Raw genomic sequence first — 19,766 nt, 5'->3', positions numbered from 1 at the left:
CATCTACGTAACTGCAAAGGGCTCCAATGCACTTATATATATATGTATACATATGTATTTTTGTGTTTATATGTGTATATATGTCTGTATAAATATACATTTATACACATATACAGACATATATATATATATATATATATATATATACACATACATACACATACATCTTTACACATTTATATGTATGTACAGTATGTCTTATGTATGTATGTCTATGTTAAGGCCCTTTGCTTGCCTGAGACCTCATATCTTTTAGCCCTAATAATTGTTTTGTTCAATATTTTTTAAAATACATTTTATTAGATGTTGTAATTATGAGTGTAACTGTACTTTGTAATGTATTTTGATGCGTTTTGTGACACTTTTTTGTTTCACGAAACAGTTAATCAGAGCTCTGAGGACACGTAATCATTCTAGCTAAATAGCAATTGCGCTCAAGTGATCGCGTTTAGTTTCAACTTGTAATACGAACGAAAGACCCAACACGCACAAACACCAACAATAAACCACTTATCACTCACACATAACTGTTAGCCCTCCACTCTTAATCTGGCCCCTAATGTTGTGTTAATGTGTCACATTAAACATGTTGGTGTTTTTAAAATAATGTTAAAAATGACATATATTGCCTGTAACATTTTAAATAAAAAAAAAAATCTTTAAATGACTTGAAACATGAAATTAAAATGTAAAATTGTTAATTATGTGTGGTTTTATAGGCTAAATAGAATAAATCAGTCCTGGCTAAAGTTGTGTGACTTTTCCGCATCAACTGCAAAATTACAAACCGATATTCCAATTTACAGGCCTAGAACCTTTAGACAGCAGTTCAGCTTTAGCATATATTCTGTCTTTCTCATACAGGTTCTAACCTGCAATTCTCTGTCACATCCAAACTGTGGAGTGGATTACCGTCCCATAATACACAATTAATAGTACATTTTCAATTCCACCAAGGACGATGTAGAATTTGTGGGGAAACATGGTTTGACATAAACAATCCCTTAAACTCTGTGAGAATCTATCTATCTATTAATGAGGTGTTTACACAAGGGGGAGCTATTATACAAATACACAAAGAAAATGGCAGAAATGACAAGTACAGAGTCCTTAAAGTCTAGACCCAATACTTATTCTTTATTACTTATTTTTACATACCAAACAAGCATCTTGCAAGGGGTACCATATCTATAAGCTTGTAAGAAGTACATGAAACTTTTAAATAATCATTGTTTGTTAGCAGCCAAAAATAGTTTTTTAGTTTGTTATTTTAAATTGCACATCCACAAATTAGCATGTGATAGTAGGAAAACATACAGGTGGCCCTCGTTTTACAACGGTTCAATTTACACCGTTTCAGAATAACATCCTTTTTTTCCAGTCATGTGACTGCTATTGAAAAGCATTGATAAGCAGTGCATTTATTAAAATAGCCAGTAGGTGGAGCTGTCCGCTTGTGTTGCAGCAAAGCCAAGCAAGCTGAAATTAATCAGTTTAACCAGACCTAAGCTATCAAGCAGATTTAAAAGGAACAAGATCTTCCTGTCTATAAATCAGTCCAGGATGGAATGCATAGAAAGAACCGTTTGCAGAGAAATGCAAGTGAAGTCTGTGTTGTGTGATTATTTTATTAGGTTTATAATGCTGTTTAGCAAATGTTTTTGTTCATTTAACTTAGGTTAATTATATATTATGTGTTCTGTGCTTATTTTATTAGGTTTATAATGCTGTTTAGCATTTAAAGTCTTCATTTCAAAGCTTTAAAAATAATGTATTAGGTGTTACTTATGACAATTTTGAGAGGGGCCTGGAACCTAACTCCCTCACTTCCCATTGACTTACATTATAAACTGGGTTTCAATTTACAACGGTTTCGATTTACAACCATTCCTTCTGGAACCTAACCCCAGCGTAAACTGAGGGTTATCTGTATTTAAGAGTCGATCGTGATTGGAGAAACTTAACATACAAAAATATACATGCAATAGGTGGGCACAGCTTGGCAGCCATTTTTGTCTCCTAACAAACAATCGCCTAGATTACGAGTTTTGTCGGTAAGGCTGTGCGTTGCTAACGAGCAGTTTTTCCTTACCGCTCACCTACAGTAACGCTGGTATTACGGGTTTTTACAAACTCTGCGTTAGCGTGTAGAGCAAAATTTAGCTCCACATCTCACCTCAATACCAGCGCTGCTTACGGTAGCGGTAAGCTGGCAAAACGTGCTTGCTGGCAAAAAAGCAGCGTAAAGCTCCTAATGCAGCCCCATTGATTCCTATGGGGAAATACTTTTTATGTCTACACCTAACACCCTAACATGAACCCCGAGTCTAAACACCCCTAATCTTACACTTATTAACCCCTAATCTGCCATCCCCGACATCGCCGCCACCTGCATTATATTATTAACCCCTAATCTGCCGCTCCGGACACCGCCGCCACCTACATTATAGTTATGAACCCGTAATCTGCTGCCCCCAACATCGCCGAACCCTACATTATATTTATTAACCCCTAATCTGCCGCCCCCAATGTTGCCGCCACCTACCTACATGTATTAACCCCTAATCTGCCATCCCCAACATCGCCGCCACTATACTAAAGTTATTAACCCCTAAATCTAAGTCTAATCCTAACCCCCCTAATTTAAATATAATTTAAATAAATTTAAATAAATATTACTATCATTCACTAAATTATTCCTTTTTAAAACTAAATACTTACATATAAAATAAACCCTAAGCTAGCTACAATATAACTAATAGTTACATTGTATGTAGCTTAGGGTTTGTTTTTATTTTACAGGCAACTTTGTATTTATTTTAACTAGGTACAATAGTTATTAAATAGTTATTAACTATTTAATAGCTACCTAGTTAAAATAAATTCAAATTTACCTGTAAAATAAATCCTAACCTAAGTTACAATTACACCTAACACTACACTATAATTAAATTAATTACCTAAACTAACTACAATTAAATACAATTGAAAAAAATTATCTAAAGTACGAAACCCCCCCCCACTAAATTACAGAAAATAATAAAATAATTACAAGTTTTTTAAACTAATTACACCTTATCTAATCCCCCTAATAAAATAAAAACGCCCCCCCAAAAAAGGGCCTTTTGCGGGGCATTGCCCCAAAGTAATCAGCTCTATTACCTGTAAAAAAAAATACAATACCCTCCAACATTAAAATCCACCACACACACACCCAACCCTACTCTAAAACCCACCCAATACCCCCTTAATAAAACCTAACACTAACCCCTTGAATATCACCCTACCTTGAGAAGTCTTCACCCAGCCGGGCCGAAGTCCTCAACGAAGTGGTCCTCCAGACGAGCAGAAGTCTTCATCGAAGCCAGCCAGAAGAAATCTTACAGATGGGCAGAAGTCTTCATCCAGGCGGCATCTTCTATCTTCATCCATCCGGCGCGGAGAGGGTCCATCTTCAAGACATCCGATGCGGAGCATCCTCTTCTGGCGACATCTTCAAACAGAATGAATGTTACTTTAAATGACGTCATCCAAGATGGCGTCCCTTGAATTCCAATTGGCTGATAGAATTCTATCAGCCAATCAGAATTAAGGTAGAAAAAAATCCTATTGGCTGATCCAATCAGCCAATAGGATTGAAGTTCAATCCTATTGGCTGATACAATCAGCCAATAGGATTAAACTCCAATCAGCCAATAGGATTGAAGTTCAATCCTATTGGCTGATCCAATCAGCCAATAGGATTTTTTCTACCTTAATTCCGATTGGCTGATAGAATTCTATCAGGCAATCGGAATTCAAGGGACGCCATCTTGGATGACGTAATTTAAAGGAACATTCATTCTGTTTGAAGACGTCGCCAGAAGAGGATGCTCCGTGTCTGATGTCTTGAAGATGGACACGCTCCGCGCCGGATGGATGAAGATAGAAGATGCCGCCTGGATGAAGACTTTTGCCCGTCTGGAGGACTTCTTCTGGCCGGCTTCGATGAAGACTTCTGCCCGTCTGGAGGACCACTTCGCCCGGCTTCATTGAGGACTTCGGCCCGGCTGGGTGAAGACTTCTCAAGGTAGGGTGATATTCAAGGGGTTAGTGTTAGATTTTATTAAGGGGGTATTGGGTGGGTTTTAGAGTAGGGTTGGGTGTGTGGGTGGTGGGTTTTTATGTTGGGGGGGGGTATTGTATTTTTTTTACAGGTAATAGAGCTGATTACTTTGGGGCAATGCCCCGCAAAAGGCCCTTTTAAGGGCTATTTGTAATTTAGTATAGGGTAGGGCTTTTTATTATTTTGGTGGGCTTTTTCTATTTTATTAGGGGGATTAGATTAGGTGTAATTAGTTTAAAAAACTTGTAATTATTGTATTATTTTCTGTAATTTAGTGTTTTTTTTCTTAGTACTTTAGATAATTTTTTTCAATTGTATTTAATTGTAGTTAGTTTTGGTAATTAATTTAATTATAGTGTAGTGTTAGGTGTAATTGTAACTTAGGTTAGGATTTATTTTACAGGTAAATTTGAATTTATTTTAACTAGGTAGCTATTAAATAGTTAACTATTTAATAACTATTGTACCTAGTTAAAATAAATACAAAGTTGCTTGTAAAATAAAAATAAACTCTAAGCTAGCTACAATGTAACTATGAGTTATATTGTAGCTAACTTAGGCCTAGATTTGGAGTTTTGTCGGTAACGAGCCGAAAATCTAACGCCCGCGTTTTTCTGGCCGCACCATAAAAATAACTCTGGTATCGAGAGTCCACATAAAGGCTGCGTTAGGCTCCAAAAAAGGAGCGTAGAGCATATTTAACGCAGCTTCAACTCTCAATACCAGAGTTGCTTACGGACGCGGCCAGCCTCAAAAACGTGCTCGTGCACGATTCCCCCATAGGAAACAATGGGGCTGTTTGAGCTGAAAAAAACCTAACACCTGCAAAAAAGCCGCGTTCAGCTCCTAACGCAGCCCCATTGTTTGCTATGCGGTAACCCTTCCGACGTCTGCACTTAACACTCTAACATGTACCCCGAGTCTAAACACCCCTAACCTTACACTTATTAACCCCTAATCTGGCGCCCCCGCTATCGCTGACCCCTGCATATTATTTTTAACCCCTAATCTGCCGCTCCGTAAACCGCCGCTACTTACATTATCCCTATGTACCCCTAATCTGCTGCCCTAACATCGCCGACCCCTATATTATATTTATTAACCCCTAATCTGCCGACCGGACCTGAGCGCTACTATAATAAAGTTATTAACCCCTAATCCGCCTCACTAACCCTATCATAAATAGTATTAACCCCTAATCTGCCCTCCCTAACATCGCCGACACCTAACTTCAATTATTAACCCCTAATCTGCCGACCGAATCTCGCCGCTATTCTAATAAATGAGATCAGAATCAAGTTCAATCCGATTGGCTGATCCAATCAGCCAATCAGATTGAGCTTGCATTCTATTGGCTGATCGGAACAGCCAATAGAATGCGAGCTCAATCTGATTGGCTGATCGGATCAGCCAATCGGATTGAACTTGATTCTGATTGGCTGATTCCATCAGCCAATCAGAATATTCCTACCTTAATTCCGATTGGCTGATAGAATCCTATCAGCCAATCGGAATTCGAGGGACTCCATCTTGGATGACGTCATTTAAAGGAACCGTCATTCGTCGTTCAGTCGTCGGCCAGGATGGATGTTCCGCGGTGGAGGCCTTCAGGATACTGCCGCTTCGCTCCGGATGGATGCCGCTTGGATGAAGACTTCAATCGGATGGAAGAACTCTTCTGCCCCGCTTGGATGAAGACTTCAGCCGGATCATGGACCTCTTCAGCCCCCCGTTTGGGCTTGGATCAGGACATCGGAGGAGCTTTTCTGGACCGATCGGTGAACCTGCTATGGTGAAGACAAGGTAGGATGATCTTCAGGGGCTTAGTGTTAGGTTTATTTAAGGGGGGTTTGGGTTAGATTAGGGGTATGTGGGTGGTGGGTTGTAATGTTGGGGGGCAAAAGGCCCTGTTCAGGGCTGGTAAGGTAAAAGAGCTTTGAACTTTAGTAATTTAGAATAGGGTAGGGCATTTTTTTATTTTGGGGGGCTTTGTTATTTTATTAGGGGGCTTAGAGTAGGTGTAATTAGTTTAAAATTGTTGTAATATTTTTCTTATGTTTGCAAATATTTTTTTATTTTTTGTAACTTAGTTCTTTGTTATTTTTTGTACTTTAGCTAGTTTATTTAATTGTATTTATTTGTAGCAATTGTATTTAATTAATTTATTGATAGTGTAGTGTTAGGTTAATTGTAGGTAATTGTAGGTAGTTTATTTAATTAATTTATTGATAGTCTAGTGTTAGGTTTATTTGTAACTTAGGTTAGGATTTATTTTACAGGTAATTTTGTAATTATTTTAACTATTTTAGCTATTAAATAGTTCTTAACTATTTAATAGCTATTGTACCTGGTTAAAATAAATACAAAGTTACCTGTAAAATAAATATAAATCCTAAAATAGCTATAATATAATTATAATTTATATTGTAGCTATATTAGGATTTATTTTACAGGTAAGTATTTAGCTTTAAATAGGAATAATTTATTTAATAAGAGTTAATTAATTTCGTTAGATTTAAATTATATTTAACTTAGGGGGGTGTTAGTATTATTGTTAGACTTAGCTTTAGGGGTTAATACATTTATTAGAATAGCGGCGAGATTCGGTCGGCAGATTAGGGGTTAATAATTGAAGTTAGGTGTCGGCGATGTTAGGGAGGGCAGATTAGGGGTTAATACTATTTATGATAGGGTTAGTGAGGCGGATTAGGGGTTAATAACTTTATTATAGTAGCGCTCAGGTCCGGTCGGCAGATTAGGGGTTAATAAGTGTAGGCAGGTGGAGGCGACGTTGAGGGGGGCAGATTAGGGGTTAATAAATATAATATAGGGGTCGGCGGTGTTAGGGGCAGCAGATTAGGGGTACATAAGGATAACGTAGGTGGCGGCGCTTTACGGTCGGCAGATTAGGGGTTAATAAGTGTAGGCAGGTGGAGGCGACGTTGAGGGGGGCAGATTAGGGGTTAATAAATATAATATAGGGGTCGGCGGTGTTAGGGGCCGCAGATTAGGGGTACATAAGTATAACGTAGGTGGCGGTCGGCAGATTAGGGGTTAAAAAAATGTAATCGAGTGGCGGCGATGTGGGGGGACCTCGGTTTAGGGGTACATAGGTAGTTTATGGGTGTTAGTGTACTTTAGAGCACAGTAGTTAAGAGCTTTATAAACCGGCGTTAGCCCAGAAAGCTCTTAACTACTGACTTTTTTCCTGCGGCTGGAGTTTTGTCGTTAGATGTCTAACGCTCACTTCAGAAACGACTCTAAATACCGGAGTTAGAAAGATCCCATTGAAAAGATAGGATACGCAATTGACGTAAGGGGATCTGCAGTATGGAAAAGTCGCGGCTGGAAAGTGAGCGTTAGACCCTATTTTGAGTGACTCCAAATACCGGCGGTAGCCTAAAACCAGCATTAGGAGCCTCTAACGCTGGTTTTCACGGCTACCGCCAAACTCCAAATCTAGGCCTTAGGGTTTATTTTATAGGTAAATATTTAGTTTTAAATATGAATAATTTAGTTAATTGTAGTTATTTTATTTAGATTTATTTAAATTATATTTAAGTTAAGGGGGTGTTAGGGTTAGGGTAAGACTTAGATTTAGGGGTTAATACATTTAATATAGTGTCGGCGACGTTGTGGGTGGCAGATTAGGGGTTAATAAATGTAGGTAGTTGTTGGCGATGTTAGGGACGGCAGATTAGGGGTTCATAAAATTTAACTAGTGTTTGCGATGCGGGAGGGCGGCGGTTTAGGGGTTAATAAATATTTTATAGTGGCGGCGATGTCCGGTTCAGCAGATTAGGGGTTAAAAATTTTTTTTAGTGTTTGCGATGTGGGGGGACTCGGTTTAGGGGTTAATAGGTAGTTTATGGGTGTTAGTGTACTTTTTAGCACTTTAGTTAAGAGTTTTATGTTACGGTGTTAGCCCATAAAACTCTTAACTACTGACTTTTAAATGCGGTACCAGTCTTGACAGGAGAGGCTGTACCGCTCACTTTTTTGCAGACTCGTAATTCCGGCGTTATGCAAGTCCCATTGAAAATATAGGATACGCAATTTATGTAAGTGGATTTGCGGTATTAATGACTCTGGCCAAAAAAGTGAGCGGTGAGCCTGTCATTTCAAGACTCGTAATACCAGCGTTAGGAAAAAAGCAGCGTTAAGACCTCTTAACGCTGCTTTTTAACCCTAACGCAAGACTCGTAATCTAGGTGAATGAATATTAAATGTTTTATGTACTTCTTACAAGCTTATAGATGTGGGACCAGTTGCAGGATGCTTCTCTGGTATGTAACAATACGTAATCAAAATGATATATTGGGGCATATTTATCAAGCTCCAATTGGAGCTTGATGCCCGGTGTTTCTGGCGAGCCTGCAGGCTCACCAGAAACAGCAGTTATGAAGCAGCGGTCACAAAGACCGCTGCTCCATAACCTGTCCGCCTGCTCTGAGCAGGCAGACAGACATCGCCGGAAATCAACCTGATCGAGTACGATCGGGTTGATTGACACCTCCCTGCTGGCGCGAGTCAGCAGGGGGCGGCGTTGCACCAGCAGCTCTTGTGAGCTGCTGGTGCAATGCTGAATACGGCGAGCGTATTGCTCGCCGTATTCAGCGAGGTCTGGCGGACCTGAGCCGCACTGTCAGATCAGGTCCGCCAGACTTTCATAACTAGGGGCCATTGAGTCTAGCCTGTCCCTTTAAATGCCTGAGACTTGCAGGCGCCATCAAATAAAGGCAGGGATATTCCAAGCTGGCTGGGTTCACCACAGGAGTAGACCGCTTAAATAAAAGGAAGAAAAGGCATCTCAGAGTACATTAACAACCAAACCCAGGGACACAATCGGTATCTTCAAACGTAATACTCACAATCAGGAAGCTATATGGTGCTGTAGGAGCAGGCTGGTTCCTTTCCGTTGCCCATCAGTCTAATGACTGGCTCTATCAGGTGCTGGATATTCCTTTAAAACTGGAACATGCAGACTTCCGGTGGGAGGAGCAGGAAGCGCAGGTGTACTACGCGCTCCTCTGACTAAGGCAGCACGAACACGCCGACACACCAAGTTGCCATAGGCCGTGGTTTCATACACCACAGCCAGGACCTGGGCGTTGTAACTCGCCTGAGTGTGTGGAAGTCGCGGAACAGCCAGAGGCCGGTTTGCTATGGCCGTTTGTCAAGTTTGTCAACTGACGGCGGGGTGAGATCTGAGGCAGAAACCCAGTAACCAGATTGAGCGACAAGAGCCGTGATTGCAGCAGGAAGATTGGGAAGCCCCCAATGAGGAGGTTACGTTCTAAGCAGTACTGGAAACATTGGAGGGGCACCAGCCTGACTCAAGACAGCACCGCCACCGCTAGCTGCCTAACCTGGCATTTCTGGAAGGTAGGATTCACCTCCATCCGATGAGTAATAAGTCTCTGACCTGGTACAGGGTGAAGGTAAGAGGTGGGCTGGCCGGGACTGTATATTGGGGATTGAAAAGTAATGGAAGTAAGTCCCTGACCTGGTACAGGGTGAAGATAGCGAGGCACGCAGTGGGAACCTATATACCCAAAGCCAGCCAGTGGATGACCCTTGAATATAAAAAGTTTACACCTGAATAGAGTTGGCGCTGTTAGTTTCTCCTTCCCCTCATACCACAGCCATTGGATTAGACTGCTTACAGGGGCTCCTTTACTGGTACTCCCGGTTCCCTAATTCTAACCCATGCATATGTGTCTCAAGGACGTACCAAGAACTTACTATTAATCGTTATATATTTATTTCAAGGTCACTGACACTAACAAAATAACTGATTGAAGAAGCATTTAGAGACACAAGGAGAAAATATCTTTGTTTGTGTGTGAATAACACCTAAAGCATAAACGACTAAAATTATTGAATGTGGAATATAAAAATTATCTGTTGGTTTGCTTTGGCCGATAACAAACCGTTACATTGTTACAGCTGATCGTTTTTTAGTGATTGGAACTGATTGACGCACTTAGGATCTCAGTGACACTTACTGAAATTTACTGAAAAGGGGAGAGAATGGAAAGGAACTTTTTCTTTTTGTCCCTGTTTTTCTTTTCTTTTTTGTTTATAGTTTTCACGCTCCTTTTTCTGACCAATAACTCAGTGGAGGGTGTTACACCCTCATATAGCTTGTGAAATATTTTGTTCTGATGGATATATAGTACATACCAAATGTTGAAAAATGTTGAAAATTGTTCTGGTTTGATAGATATGCAGTACACATCAAATGTTGAAAAATGCTTAAAAATTTCTGCTCTGATAGATATATAGTATATACCAATCGGTTTATTAGAGTGTTAGAGTGTTAGGCCTACTGATATATCTGAAAAAGTAATCTTTTGAATACAGGTTGTAGAAGAGGAAGAAGGGAGGAGTAGTTGAGTCATAAATTTCACTGAAGCAGATGACAATTGCTGACCATTGCATATTCACAAATTCACATAGGAGAACACTCCCTAACACGCAATACAACTACCCATACTAGATACACTTTTCCTTTCTATTTCGTTTTTTCCCTTTCTTTCTTTCCTCTCTTTCTTTTTAGGTCACTTATAAAACACATGCTTGACACCTTACACACTCTGTCACTCTCACATATTCTATATTTCTTTTCCTACTCCTTCATTATTTCTTTTTTTTCTGACACATGGACACATATTTTGCACCTAAATCGCACGCAATGCCAGCAAAACCCAAAGATAGAAAGCCCAGACATAGTATTGAGAACATTAGCGATATTAGACCTGAAATGACCACTGTAAATATTTCTAAAGATGATATAGAAGAAATTTCTAAACAAGTGGCATTATCTCTCTCACCCCAACTTGACCATATTAAAACAGAGCTATTAACACTCTCAGTAGAAATGAAAAACTTTACAGCTAGACTTACAGAAATTGAATCGAGAATTTCAGATACTGAAGACTCTGTGATTAAACAAAATCTCTCTATACAACAACATGATATAAAAATTTTAGAAATGACTGACAAAATAGAAGACTTAGAAAACAGATCACGTAGGAACAACTTAAAAATAGTAGGCCTACCAGAAACCACAAATTTCCAAGACTTAATATACTTTGCCTCAGTGACTCTGCCACAAAGTTTAGAGATTGATACTAAACTATATAACTTTACTGTTGAAAGAGCACACCGTGTAGGCTTTATTAGAAATTCGTCAGAAAATTCTATTCAGAAACGAGCTATCTTAATTAAATATTTGAACTTTCAGGACAAAGTACTAATACTTAGAGCATTCAGAAAAATGAAAAACCTAGAGATTGACAATAACAGAATTTTAATCTTTCAAGATTACTCAGCCCAGACGGCAGCAAAACGTAAAGGCATGGCCCCATTTTGTACAAGTATGATAAACATGGGCCTAGCTGCCCATTTAATATACCCCGCTAAAATTAAGATTTATATGGATAATGAGACAACCACACTAGAAACAATCACAGAAGCCAAGGCATTCCTGAATAAATTTCAAGCTAGGTAATCATTAAAAAATAGTTTTCTTTTTTTTCTCTTGTCTTCTGTGCTTTTCGCCTACTAGTGCATAGGCAGCTACTAGTATGGCAAGCTGGATAAGTTTATTTTACTTTCATATAATAAACAAGATAATTAAGGCTAAGAAATGTATAAAAATGAAACAATGGTTGAAAATAAGGACAGCCCATTTTACTTTAAATACTTTAAATACATATGTTTTAGTAAAGATAAAGGTTCAGGTCAGAGGGAGGGGCAAGGAGGACAGATATTATTTTTCCCCCTTTTCTTCTTCTTTCTTCTTTTTTTTTTTTTCTTTGTTCTGTTGTTGGTTTGCTGTTTCAGAATAAATTATAAATGGCAACCCTAAAACTAATTTCTTGGAATGTGGGAGGGGTCACTAGCCCAATTAAAAGAAAGAGGATTCTGACATACCTTAGAAATAAAAGAGTGGATATTGCACTTTTACAAGAAACACACTTGACTGAAATAGAACATAAGAAACTTAAATCTAACTGGGTTAGTGAAGTTATTTATACCCCATGTGCTACACGTAAAAGGGGGGTTGCAGTCTTAATCAGCAAAAATTTAGACTATCAAATTATAGGGCAAGAGATAGACCCAGGGGAACGATTTATTATTTTGAAAATCATAATAAATTCATGTATGCTTACGTTATGTAATGTCTATGGCCCAAATGTGCCAGATGTAAAATTTTGGGAAAAATTAAAACTAAAATTACATGATTCTATAAATACGAATCTTATAGTCGTAGGTGACTTTAACATGGTTTTTAACAATATTGATAGATCACAGACAATCGGAAATAAATCTAAACAGACCCCAAAAAAATCCTCCAGGATTCTTAAAGTATTTGCTAGTGCATTAAATATTAAAGACATCTGGAGATTGCTATACCCTAATAGTAGAGATTTTACATGTGAATCTAAAAAGTATCGGACATTCTCACGGATAGACTTTTTTCTAGGGTCAGACAAAATTATTAACTTAGATATAAAAGCACAAATAGATAACTTCACTATTTCAGATCATGCCCCACTATCACTAGAGACACGGTGGGAAACAGATAGATACGACCCAGTTAAGAGCTACGGCTTCCCACGTTACTTAGCAAACAATTTGGAATTTAGAAACCGACTCATTGCTATATAGCACGAATATGTTCAACAGAACAAAGATTATATGCATAAGAAAGAGATCTTCTGGGAAACTGCTAAGGCAGTAGCCAGAGGAGAAATTAAAAAATTTACTATTAGGTTTAAGAAAAAGTTATACTTAAGAGAGACTGAAATTTCAAATTACTTAAAAAACAAATATAACGCATATATTGCATCCCACACCCAGACTAACTGGCAAAATTATATGAAGGCTAAACAAGAATGGGAAGTTTTCTCATCACAAAAATTTGCTATCCAAGAACTGAAGAATAAAAGTAGATTCTATAGATTTGGAAATAAAATAGGGAAGTTATTAGCGAGATCTGTAAAAGCCAGGAAACCGATTCATCACATTAAATCACTTAATATTGAGGGGAAAAAAATACTGAATCTTGATACAATCAAAGCGGAATTCTACAAATATTTTAGGGACTTATATTCAGTAGCGGATATTAACTTAAAAAATAAACAGGATTTTTGGGAAAAAATTACATTACCTAAGCTTTCGGCCGAAGATTTAGAAAAACTTAATGCACCAATTAAGGAATCGGAAGTCTTAAACGCAATAAATAGTCTTAAGTTGGATAAAGCTGCCGGACCTGACCTCCTACCAGCAGAATTCTATAAAATTCTTAAAAACGAAGTAATAGGTGTACTTACGGACTTATTCAATGACTATTTAATTAACTATAAGACTCCATCTCCTAACTTTGCAGTTTCAAAAATAATATTACTTCTAAAAAAAGGGAAAGATCCTGAATTAATAGACTCCTATCGCCCAATTTCACTGTTAAACGCCGATTACAAACTATTTACTGCAATTTTGGCAGATAGATTGAAGTTAACTATGAGTTCGTTAATACATGAAGATCAGGTCGGCTTTATGGCTAAGAGAAATATGTCAGCAAATATACGCAAAATCTTTCTTTTAATAGACTTCCTTGCAGATGTCAAAAATAAAAGTGAACAAAACTCCGCCATTCTGGCAGTTGATGCCCATAAAGCATTTGACTATTATCTGGGACCACTTATTCTGCTCCATGAAGAATTTTGGGTTCAAAGATCAGTTTCTTGAATGCATTCGTGCCTTATATACCAATGCAACTTCCATTTTGATGGTTAATGGCTCAAACACTACACCCTTCCCTATCTTGTCTGGAACACGACAGGGATGTCCAATCTCACCACTATTATTCAATTTAGCAATTGAACCTCTTGCAGTTACTTTAAGGGATAATTTATGGGGGATCAAGATAGGCAAAATTCCTGTTAAACTCCTACTTTACGCAGATGACTTGATATTACTTTTAAAGGATGCCCAAATTGAAATTCCTAAAATTTTGGAAATTATAAAAGATTTTGGCTCTTTCTCAGGCTATACAATTAATATATCCAAATCAGAACTTCTTTGGCTGAGTAAACATCATCAAAACCAATACACACCCCCTTTTAAAGTAGCTTCGCAATATATCACATATTTAGGAATCCAGATTAGTGTCAATCCAGAAGATTGGTTTAGTTTGAATTACCTACCCCGATTTGCGAAAATTAAATTTGAGATGATGAAATGGGATAATCTCCCACTTTCAATTACAGCAAGAATCAACGTAGTTAAGATGATTGTCTTACCTAAGATATTATACTTAATGCAAAACATCCCTATAATTATACCAAAAAAGTATTTTAATAGTTTAGATCAATTAATGAGACGATTTATATGGGGGAGGGGCGCGAATCGAATATCATTATATAAACTGTCACAACTAAGGCAATATGGTGGATTGGCACTACCCAACTTTGTTATTTACAATAGTGTAAGTCTTGCAAAAATCGCAATGGATTGGGTTACGGGTGGGAACTATATTGCATTTACGGAAGCAGAACAAAATTTAGTATACCCCCTCTCATTAAATGCGCTCCTGCACTGTCCTAAAAAAGTAATTCCAAAGAGAATTAAAAATAAACAATCACTATACCACATTATAATTGCATGGCAAGACATACGACGTAGAGTAGATAGTGATCCCCATTTTTCAGATCTACTTCCTATTAGAGGTGACCCACGTTTTCCACCTGGTATTAGCAGTCAAGTATTTAGGAAATGGGCTACTGTAGGACTTATTTATATAACACAACTTAGAGAGCCTAATCTACAGAGTATAATGTCATTTGAGAGTCTTAAAGAGTCTTTTAATTTACAGAATGCGGACTTTTTTGCATACCTCCAAGTGAGACATTGGTTTTTTAAAGCTATGGAAGATAATAAGCTCCCATGGAGCCATCCAGGAGTGAAAATGGGGTTAGCATTATTTAAGGCAGGTAAACGCTCTATTAAATACTGGTATAATATGATTATTACTAAGACAGGGGAACTAAATATTGACCAGATATGTTCAAAATGGCAAACAACGATTGTAGACCTAAACAGGGAACAAGTAAAACAAAGCATAACTCTCCTGGATGAGGCCACACTCGCGGCAAGCTGGCGAGAAATGCATATAAAACTTCTACATAGGATATACTTTACGCCTGCTAAAATAAATAAATGGTCGACACAAGGTCTAAGGGTATGTCCACGTTGCTCTTCAACCGATGCTGACTTAACCCACATGTTTTGGAGCTGCCCAAAAATTAACCAGTTTTGGAAACGTGTACAATTTTGGTTAACTAAGGTGACAGCTACAAAACATATAATAGAATTACAACATATAATTTTCCTATTGGACACATCGGATAGATTGGTAAATAGAGCTTTCTATAATACGGTAATTCTGGGTGGAAGATATCTTATTCTTAAAAATTGGCACCAAAAAAATACACCGACTATAAACAATCTAACATTTTTATTACAAAGGCAATATACAATAGAACAATTTGATAATGTAATTAATTCTGAACGGCAACAAAATAGATTTAATTTAAAGTGGTTAGATTTTGTTAGACACTATAAAAACATCAATATACAGAATCAGTTACTATCACCATTAGAGAATGTGAGTTAAGATGCAAACCTCCCCCCTTTTTTTTTTTTTTTTTTTTTCTCCCTTCTTCCCTCCTTTGCCCCCCCTAGAAAAATTTAAAAGTTAAAAAGCTTTCTTTTAAATCGGTCAGGAATTTGACAATTGATCTGTAGGTGGCCTCACCTTCCTCAATAATTTAAAGGTTGAAATTACTAAAAATTTACACTGGTTTACTCGAATTTGTCACCTGTTGTTGTAAAGATTTGTCTTTTTTAGGTTTATAACAATGAGTTAGGGTAAGTCCTGTGTTAATGACTATTGTGATAAAGGGAGAAAAGTTAAATATCTAATATTTGAAAAGGTTATGATTTTGTTTTTATGTATATTTAATCTTTATGTTTGCTTTATGCTTTTTGGTTCCAAACGACATAATTGTAACATTGATTGTGTAGCTTTTTGTCTCCCCCTTTTCTTTTTTCTGTATATTCTTTTTTGACCTTTAATAATAATAAAAAAAACAATTATGTAAAAAAAAAAAATCTGGAACATGCAGCACTAGATATGTTTTTTTTAAACGTTAAAAACTTAAAGGGACAGTCAACACCAGAATTTGTTTTGTTTTAAAAGATAGATAATCCCTTAATTACCCGTTTCCCAGTTTTACATAACCAACACAGTTATAATAATACACATTTTACCTGTGTAATTACCTTGTATCTAAGCATCTGCAGAATTCCCTCTTATTTCAGTTCTTTTGACAGACTTGCATTTTGGCCAATTAGTGCTCACTCCTCAGTAAATTCACATGCATAAGCTCAATGTTATCTATATGAAACACATGAACCAACGCCCTCTAGTGGTGAAGAGCTGTCAAAATGCATTTAGAATAGAGGCGGCCTTCAAGGTCTAAGAAATTAGCATATGAACCTCCTAGGTTTAGCTTTCAACTAAGAATACCAAAAGAACAAAGCAAAATTGGTGATACAAGTAAATTGGAAAGTTGCTTAAAATTACATGCCCTATTTGAATTATGAAAGGTTATTTTGGACTTACTGTCCCTTTAATAGAAACAAAAAATCCCATACATTGGAGAAAAACACAAGCAACGTGTTCCATAGTGCTAACCTATGAACTATGAAACATTTTGCTTGTGTTTTTCTTTCTTGGTTATTGTACCTGTTTTTATCATTTGAAATCTTAAAGGGACAGTATACAATACTTACTGCTATATTGACTTGATTGCTGCAGGCTGACTGTGCTTCTTCTCTGGTCCTTGTAATCGGGTGGTGGTCTTGTCAAATGTCTGCTGAGTTGATCCTGAGTGTTGCTTTTCTCCTTAAAAAATAAAGAGTACACGTCTTGACATTCCAAAACCAATCTTCTATTTGTGATTAGCGCTTAATTAGAAAGTCCCCATTTATTTAAATCTAGCAATTGAAAACATCAACATTATACCACTTTTGACATATAAAGATCCCACTGAAAGAGCACCGAATAGTAGCCATCAATATGCTTATTCTGTACATAGTGAACATTTTCCTGTTGCGAATTGAAGGAAACCCTCTCTCTCCAATGAGTGACGAAGGGCAGAGAAGATTTTTTTCCAAATGTGTCCAAATCAATTATTTTGCACAATTAGTCATAAGAGTTATCAAATTAGAACTCAAGGAAATAATAATGTATTCATTGGTAACTGAATCCATTTCAATTCTGATAGTGAACTAATAACCCTGAGCTAAAGGTACCCCTATCTACACATCCTCCCCAACTATTGTTTGGAACACCTGGTAATATCATTAACCCTACTTAACAATATCATGTTTATTTCCATTATTGACACTGAAGAAGTGGCATTTAAAATATTTTATATATAATTTTTTTTAAATGGCATGTTGTTCTGCAGAGGCGTGTTCAACCAGTGAGCATTAGTGGGAGGTATAGAAATGATACTGTTGCACTGGTTTCAATTTAAAATAACTTCTACATTACCCTTTTCACTTATTCATATGGATGATATAGATACATTTGCATAACATCCAATAATTTTCAAGCATTGTTAACATTATTAACAGTTATACACTTTTGAGCACTAGATGGCAGCAGTGTTTGAATAATGTATAACTGTTTAACCCCTTAGTGACCAGAGCACTTTTCCATTTTCTGTCCTTTTGGGACCAAGGCTATTTTTACATTTCTGCTGTGTTTGTGTTTAGCTGAAATTTTCCTCTTACTCATTTACTGTACCCACACATATTATATACCGTTTTTCTCGCCATTAAATGGACTTTCTAAAAATACCATTATTTTCATCATATCTTATCATTTACTATAAAAAAAATTATAAAATATGAGGAAAAATTAAAAAAAACACACTTTTTCTAACTTTGAACCCCAAAATCTGTTACATATCTACAACCACCAAAAAACACCCATGCTAAATAGTTTCTAAATTTTGTCCTGAGTTTAGAAATACCCAATGTTTACATCTTCTTTGCTTTTTTTGTAACTTATAGGGCCATAAATACAAGTAGCACTTTGCTATTTTCAAACCATTTTTTTTTTCAAAATTAGCGCTAGTTACATTGGGATACTGATATCTTTCAGGAATCCCTGAATATCCATTGACATGTATATATTTTTTTTTAGAAGACATCCCAAAGTATTGATCTAGGCCCATTTTAGTATATTTCATGCCACCATTTCACCGCCAAATGCGATGAAATACAAAAAATCGTTCACTTTTTCACAAATTTTTTCACAAACTTTCAGTTTCTCACTGAAATTATTTACAAACTGCTTGTGCAATTATGGCATAAATGGTTGTAAATTCTTCTCTGGGATCCCCTTTGTTCAGAAATAGCAGACATATATGGCTTTGGCATTGCTTTTTGGTAATTAGAAGGCCGCTAAATGCCACTGCGCACCACACGTGTATTATGCCCAGCAGTGAAGGGGTTAATTAGGGAGCATGTAAGGAGCTTTTTGGGGTATTTTTAGCTTTAGTGTAGTGTCGTAGACAACCCCAAGTATTGATCTAGGCCCATTTTGGTATATTTCATGCCACCATTTCACCGCCAAATGCGATCAAATTAAAAAAAACTTAAAATTTTTCACAATTTTAGGTTTCTCACTGAAATCATTTACAAACAGCTTGTGCAATTATGGCACAAATGGTTGTAAATGCTTCTCTGGGATCCCCTTTGTTCAGAAATAGCAGACATATATGACTTTGGCATTGCTTTTTGGTAATTAGAATGCTGCTAAATGGCGCTGCGCATCACACGTGTATTATGGCTAGCAGTGAAGGGGTTAATTAGGTAGCTTGTAGGGAGCTTGCAGGGTTAATTTTAGCTTTAGTGTAGAGATCAGCCTCCCACCTGAAACATCAGACCCCCTGATCCCTCCCAAACATCTCTCTTCCCTCCCCTACCCCACAAATGTCCCCGCCATCTTAAGTACTGGCAGAAAATTTGGGCTTTTTTGTGCATTTTTTTTTAGCATATTTACATATGCTTCTGTGTAGGATCCCCCTTAGCCCCCAACCTCACTGATCCCCCACCAAACAGCTCTCTAACCCTCCCCCTCTGACTTAATGTGCGCCATCTTGGGTACTGGCAGCTGTCTGCCAGTACCCATTTTAGTGAAAAATATGCTTTTTTTTAATAAAAAAAATGTCCCTTTTCTGTAGTGTAGCTTCCCCCCCCCCCAATACCAACCCCCCACCCCTTCCAGATCCCTTAGATGCTTTTCAAAAAAAAGTTTATTTCATTTTTTTTTACACTTTACTTGTAACTTTTTTTCTGTAGTGTAGCGGTTCCCACCCGCTCCCGCCCCGTGCACGCCCCCGAAGGCTCCGCCCCCGATCGCGCCCCCCTCCACCTTACAGAGCTCACCGATGGCCGCCCACCCGCCTCCCAAGTCGGCTCCCACCCACCAACGATACCGGCCATTGATGTCCGGTGCAGAGAGGGCTACAGAGTGGCTCTCTCTGCATCGGATGGCCAGAAAGTGTTATTG

The 19,766-nt window shown here is 37.6% G+C and overlaps 1 protein-coding gene across 1 annotated transcript in view; it reads right to left on the bottom strand.

Moving 5' to 3' along the window:
* Positions 1-19,766, bottom strand: part of MAML2 (mastermind like transcriptional coactivator 2) — a 152,548-nt gene that overhangs the window by 8,104 nt on the left and 124,678 nt on the right. Inside the window, 1 exon segment of the mRNA XM_053705590.1 lies at positions 16,973-17,084. Within this exon segment, the coding sequence (XP_053561565.1) occupies positions 16,973-17,084 (112 nt within the window).

Source organism: Bombina bombina, chromosome 3, assembly GCF_027579735.1.
Source record: "Bombina bombina isolate aBomBom1 chromosome 3, aBomBom1.pri, whole genome shotgun sequence".
Classification (NCBI taxonomy): domain Eukaryota; kingdom Metazoa; phylum Chordata; class Amphibia; order Anura; family Bombinatoridae; genus Bombina; species Bombina bombina.
Note: the sequence above shows the minus strand (reverse complement) of the source record. Positions and strands in the feature narration are given on the sequence as shown.